The 6,027-nt window shown below is 32.2% G+C and overlaps 1 protein-coding gene across 1 annotated transcript; it reads left to right on the top strand.

Moving 5' to 3' along the window:
- The first annotated feature begins 202 nt into the window (after positions 1 to 202).
- LOC111387637 (calcium-dependent protein kinase 21-like) lies at positions 203 to 4,515 on the top strand. Its single transcript, XM_023012205.1, has 8 exons — positions 203 to 394; positions 856 to 999; positions 1,265 to 1,417; positions 2,081 to 2,190; positions 2,989 to 3,156; positions 3,251 to 3,378; positions 3,890 to 3,989; positions 4,075 to 4,515. Exons 1-8 carry the CDS (start codon positions 355 to 357, stop codon positions 4,147 to 4,149), a joined length of 918 nt encoding a protein of 305 aa, XP_022867973.1. The 5' UTR covers positions 203 to 354; the 3' UTR covers positions 4,150 to 4,515.
- The last annotated feature ends 1,512 nt before the right edge of the window (positions 4,516 to 6,027 follow it).

The raw sequence follows: 6,027 nt of genomic DNA, 5'->3' as shown, positions 1-6,027 counted from the left end.
TTCTGGCTTTTATTCAACTAATTTTATAGTTCTAGAACCTAATGTTATTTCAATTAAGTTATACAATTTAGCTAAGTTTACATAGATAACAAACATTTTCGTTAGTATGTGTTATGATTCTTTCAATGTTTTGTGATCTAAGATCTGGCGATAGCATATTATTGTGGTTGAATACAATTCTAATATTGTAAACAGATCTTTAGCCAGTACCTATACAAATTTCACCACTCCAGTGGAAATTTTCTCCACTTTGAGATTGACAATAGATTGGAAGATGCTTCAAGGATCTTCTACATCACAAGATGCTGCTTTACAAATATGGAATGCCTCATTTAAGTGGTACAAGAAAATATAATGACATTGAAACCTCAATTTTTGCAGCTGATTTCAGAAGGTTGATATGTTTTCTCATTCACTCATAGACTTACTGTGTCTTCTGAGTTTTTGTATTAGTTAATAGGAACTAAGTGCTTGTTCAACTCACACAATTGGCAGCTGATCGTTGATTCAAACTATTTGCAGATTCTGGTGGAAGTTCCTAAGGGAAATTTTGATTGTAAATAGACCTGCTCACGCCAAAGACTGAGAATGATAGCCATGTTATTAAAGAATGTTAACTTATTAATCGTTAAAATAAGTGCAAACGGCAGTTTCCATTTTTAAGATCATTAAAAAGTGTGGCCCCCATTTTACCACTTTGTGTCTACATTGTGACGCCCTCTATATGTGTGCAGTTTTGCAATTTAACCAATTTGTTTCTGACATTTTGTATTTTCATGATCCTTTCACTTATCCACATTTTTTTTTCTTGTAATTTGCATAAAAAATAACAATTCCTTATTTTTAAAATCACAGGGAAGGTCTACCGTGATATAGTTGGTAGTGCATACTATGTAGCTCCTGAAGTTCTACGTCGAAGCTATGGGAAGGAAATTGATATATGGAGTGCAGGTGTTATTTTGTATATCCTGCTCAGTGGCGTGCCTCCATTTTGGGCTGGTAAGATAAATGGGGTTATTCCATACAATGTTTATTTTCATCTGTAACTCTCTCTTACCTTAACATATTTGGCCAAGCTTAAAATTTACTTTTAAATAACTCTTTTGGCCATACATGTTAGAGCTTTTTTACATCCTTTTTTTTAAAAAAAAACTTTTTCATAAAAAAATTAATTTTCTATAAGTCCACACTTACTTCTGCAAAAGTACTTACTTTTTTAAGTTTATCCAAACATCTCAACATGTTTCATGTAATTTTGTTGCAGAAACCGAAAAGGGGATATTTGATGCTATACTGACAGAAGAAATTGACTTTGAAAGCCAGCCATGGCCATCAATATCAAACAGTGCAAAAGACCTTGTTCGCAAAATGCTGATGAAGGATCCAAAGAAGAGGATTACTTCTGTACAAGTACTGGGTAAAGTTACCTTCTTCCTTTTATACAAATTTGTGTCAATTCCTCGCATCTTTATGCACGTCTTTTGAACATGAAGACAGATTTTCTGTTCTGACTTGTATTGTGCGTACCTTATCAACTTTTCCAATCACATAGAGATATATATTTTCTTAAACTGACCATTGTCTTCGCTGTTATTAGTTTATCCAAGCTTAGGAAATTGGCTCGGTTGAGTGCTGATATAAGAGATGCTGAATATAAAAAGTAACTGAATGGAAAGAATGATACGTTATTTATGAGTTATCCTCGATATCCCAGCGAGCAGCTGAATTTTGGTTAAAACTTGAGGCTAATATCCATTCCAACCAAAACTTATATGAAAAAGTAATTACCCGAGAACTAGATGAGAAATTGGGGCCAATATAAGTTGATTCGTGTCAAGAGCCAACTGGAGTGTAGTGCTTATTCTTAATGACTCTTGTTTATATCACGTCTCTTGTTTCTAATTCAAATAATTATCATTTTGTGAACTTTTGTTGTTTAAATTATTGAGTTAATCTTTTTTACTGCCCTGAAGTTATGGATTTCTCTTCAATTTCATAATTAATTTATAAAGATGCTATGAAATATGTATTTTCTTTCTCGAACTAGCCCAAAGTTGAACATCTATTTTTGTCTGTATAGAGCACCCTTGGATTAAAGGACAAGCACCTGATAAGCCAATTGATAGTGCTGTGCTCTCAAGAATGAAGCAGTTCAGAGCAATGAATAAGCTCAAGAAACTTGCACTAAAGGTAAATTATTATTTCATGCTTTCGTTTTATATCAATTAAATTGGAACATTGAAATTATGAATGTTTGTTCAAGTTTTGTTATGTTTGTCAAGCCAGAAATATGATACTTTTAAGTGATGATAAACCTTTAGTAGAGCAACTATCTATTGGACCTGCTGATCATGTCTGATAATTCTGTACTTCTTGAATTTTTCTGCCGACTTCCTTCCATTGGAAAATACGAGACTATCAATTTTCTTCAATATGTAGCTTTAATTGATCTAGATGGATTAAAATCAAAACCTACTCAATAAGCACATAAACATGCATTGTTTCTTAATTGTCATAGTACTAGAATTGGTACATGAAACATGTATAAAGGATAAAATTTGGAACCCACTTTCAGTTTATAGAAATCTCTTTGCTTCAATAAAAATATCTTGGTATAATTTGGCGTAATTATTAGGTAAGACTGGAAAACATGTTCTATATAATTAATCTAGGGGCCAAAATGTGGTGTTCGTAAATTGGTTTTCTGTGATAAACGTAGGTCCCACGCGGAATATTAAAACATTTTCCATTTTGAGGAATAAATTAACATTATTATGAAACAACCTCAATTAGAAAGTAAAGGTTATTTGACTTCACATGGAAAGAGCACTATAGAGTATTTATTACGGTAAACTCAAAGAGTACTTTTCCTCTGGTCATGAATCTTAATCATTTTTGCAAACAAGTCATATGTGCAATATTGCTCAACTTAGATGTAGATGTTCTTTTCCTCTTACTATGTACTGTTGCATTTGGAAACTCCTGTAGGTCATTGCACAAAATTTATCTGAAGAAGAAATTAAAGGTCTCAAAGCAATGTTCACAAATATGGACACAGACAAGAGTGGCGCAATCACATATGAAGAATTGAAAACTGGACTGGCTCGCCTTGGGTCAAAACTGTCAGAAACTGAAGTAAAACAACTCATGGAAGCTGTAAGTTTCATTCAGCTATGTGAACACAATTTGTTTAACCTTTATTTGCCATGACTGCTTCCTTGGATTTAAACATTTATTCTATATATCTCAGGCAGATGTGGATGGTAATGGGACAATTGATTACCTTGAATTTATAACTGCTACGATGCATAGACACAAGCTCGAAAGAGACGAGCATCTCTATAAAGCATTTCAGTATTTTGACAAGGATAACAGTGGGTAAGTAAGGGTCTAACTGTTGACAGTGCATTTATCTTGTCCACATTTATGGATGTTTGGTAAGGTGGATTAAACAACATTAGATAGTTTGATGAAGAAAAAGGAGTCAAAAAAATATCTATGGTACTTTCTGTTCTATCTACACTCTGTACTTGAGGATCAAGTTTTAGAAACCATATCATTTTCACCAAGATTGCAATGGGAGTAATGCAGAGAATTCTGCTTGTTTCTGTTTACAATATTGATCTTATTATATAGTGAAATTATTGCTACCTTGTGGGATTTTTCTTTCTTCCCTCAAATTATCCCAGACATTTGACACCACCTGATTTCCTATTCAGTTTTGCTACACATACATTCTGGTTGATACGTGGCACAAAATTTTACCATTGATATGTTCGACACTTGAAACAATCAATGGCCTCGATTTTGACACCTATAGAAATGTCATCTAAGATGTACACAAAGAATTTACAAGTAGATTTATTCTTTCCTTATTATATCGTTTCAGCTTCATTACGAGAGATGAACTGGAAAATGCTATGAAGGAGTACGGCATGGGTGATGAGGCCACAATCAGGGAAATAATTTCAGAAGTCGATACAGATAATGTAAGTATGCCTGATTCAAGAAATGAGATACACACTGTCTTCCCGATTTAGATATAGACCAGCCTTATATTACTGCATTTTATAGGATGGAAGGATCAACTACGAGGAGTTCTGTGAGATGATGAGAAGCGGAACAACACAACAGGCAAAGCTCTTCTAGTGTCAAGGCAATAATTTTTTGAGCAGCATGTTGTTGGGACTTATGAGAGAGTTCTGCAAGGATGAGGAGATGCTGGGGACGAGGTGCAAGATGACATGATCTTGATTTCTTGTCGGATACTCTACTGTTTTCATGGAAATCGAGGGAGTACGGTTAAGAGTTTGCGAGCTTTTTTTGTTCAGATAGCTGTTAAATGGTGTTGTACTCGTGCATACTCTGTTCCATTATTAATTTGTGTTTATCCATAATGTATTAGATATCCATCTAATTTTATATGTACAATGGTGTTTTATTCTTGCAAGTTGATTCCTATGTGAATGATTAAAGAATTGGATTTACCTAAATATGCCAACCGTTCTCCCTGGATTTTTAGGCTGAAGATTTCAATCTTTTTCTTGTCATTGTTACAAAATTTGAGAGTTGAAATATCTGTAAATACTGCTTTAGCTTTACATGCCTGCAGGCTACTAATTGTTTAACTCAATCTTGCAAACCCTTTAGTGGATCCTTCTAACTACTTCCGTTAAGAAGATGCAGTCAAGCCCTCGTTTGAGTTCCATTTTTTTCACCAAAATTCATTCTTTAACAGTGATTTGATCTCATTTTAATTACATATTCTTCAATAAAATAATATTAAACGTAAATTCAAAATTTATCTTTATTTTTTAACCACGTATTTTCTATCAATATACTATTCAAAAATGCATTTTTTGGACAAGAATGGACTCAAACAAGGGTTAAAGTTGAGTTACTGTCAAATCCTTCCCCATGTGAAGCATCTAATGGCTTATTTTGGTTACGTAGATAGCATGGGACAGAAGTTAAAATAACCTCTAAAATGTGGATTTAAAGATGAGAGCAAATTAGTCATTTACAATATTTTAATGGAAAAAATAGACGATAATGACTTTTGCGCAAAGAAAAGTCGATACGAGTTTGGTAACATTTTCTTGCTTTCCATTTCAATCAACGAGAATCTTTGCCAAATCCAAATATTTGATTTGTGTAATCACATATAGATTGAAAGCTCATTTTATCCCAACCTATATTTTCCATCCAAAGTTATATTTGCATTGACATTCACTACGTGTCGGTTGGGCATTACTTAAAATTATAAAAGAAAGTTTTAGACAGAATTAAAGAAGAAATAACCATCACAAGTCCAAAGCAAACATATTTAGAAGATGCTGCCAAACACGTTTATAGCTCTAAACATTTTTAGTGAGCTCTATTGATAGTATTAATCAAAAAAATAAAAAGGTAAATTACAACCACAAATTTTATTTGATATTATATTTTAAATGTAGTTAAGCTTCTCAATTTTACATGTTGTAGAAATTATTTCTTTAACATTTTTTTTCCCGGTCGAATTCTTAAATTCAACATTCCATTAATTAGTATTTCTTGTCATTGATGATGATTTATATAAAAAAATATTTTGTTTTCGGACTTTGAAATGAGAGGGGAAAAAATAAAATTTTTTTGCACTTTTTATTTATTTAATTTTAAAAATAAGTTATTTTACACCATTTTAATGGATTTTTGAATTAAAACTGTTATGAAATACAAAATGTTTTAGGTAGTGGAATGTTCGAGGATAATGATATGAAAAATCGTTAAGAGCATAAGTTCTACAATGAACAAAAATTAAAAACCTTAAAAATAATTAAAATGTGGTTCAAGAAATAAAAATTATGGTGTAAATAATTACCCAAAAGACATTAAAATTTTGTCCAACACATAGCATGGATCCAAAATATCATAGTTAGCATGTGGGCTTTTCTTGTTTTTGGTTGGAATCTTTATCTTTGAGAAACATGCCAAGAATTTTTATTTAATTTAATTTTTTTTTTATTTTTACTAAAGTCCGTGTGTTAC

Source organism: Olea europaea, unplaced genomic scaffold (genome assembly GCF_002742605.1).
Source record: "Olea europaea var. sylvestris unplaced genomic scaffold, O_europaea_v1 scaffold4142, whole genome shotgun sequence".
Classification (NCBI taxonomy): Eukaryota; Viridiplantae; Streptophyta; class Magnoliopsida; order Lamiales; family Oleaceae; genus Olea; species Olea europaea.
Note: the sequence above shows the minus strand (reverse complement) of the source record. Positions and strands in the feature narration are given on the sequence as shown.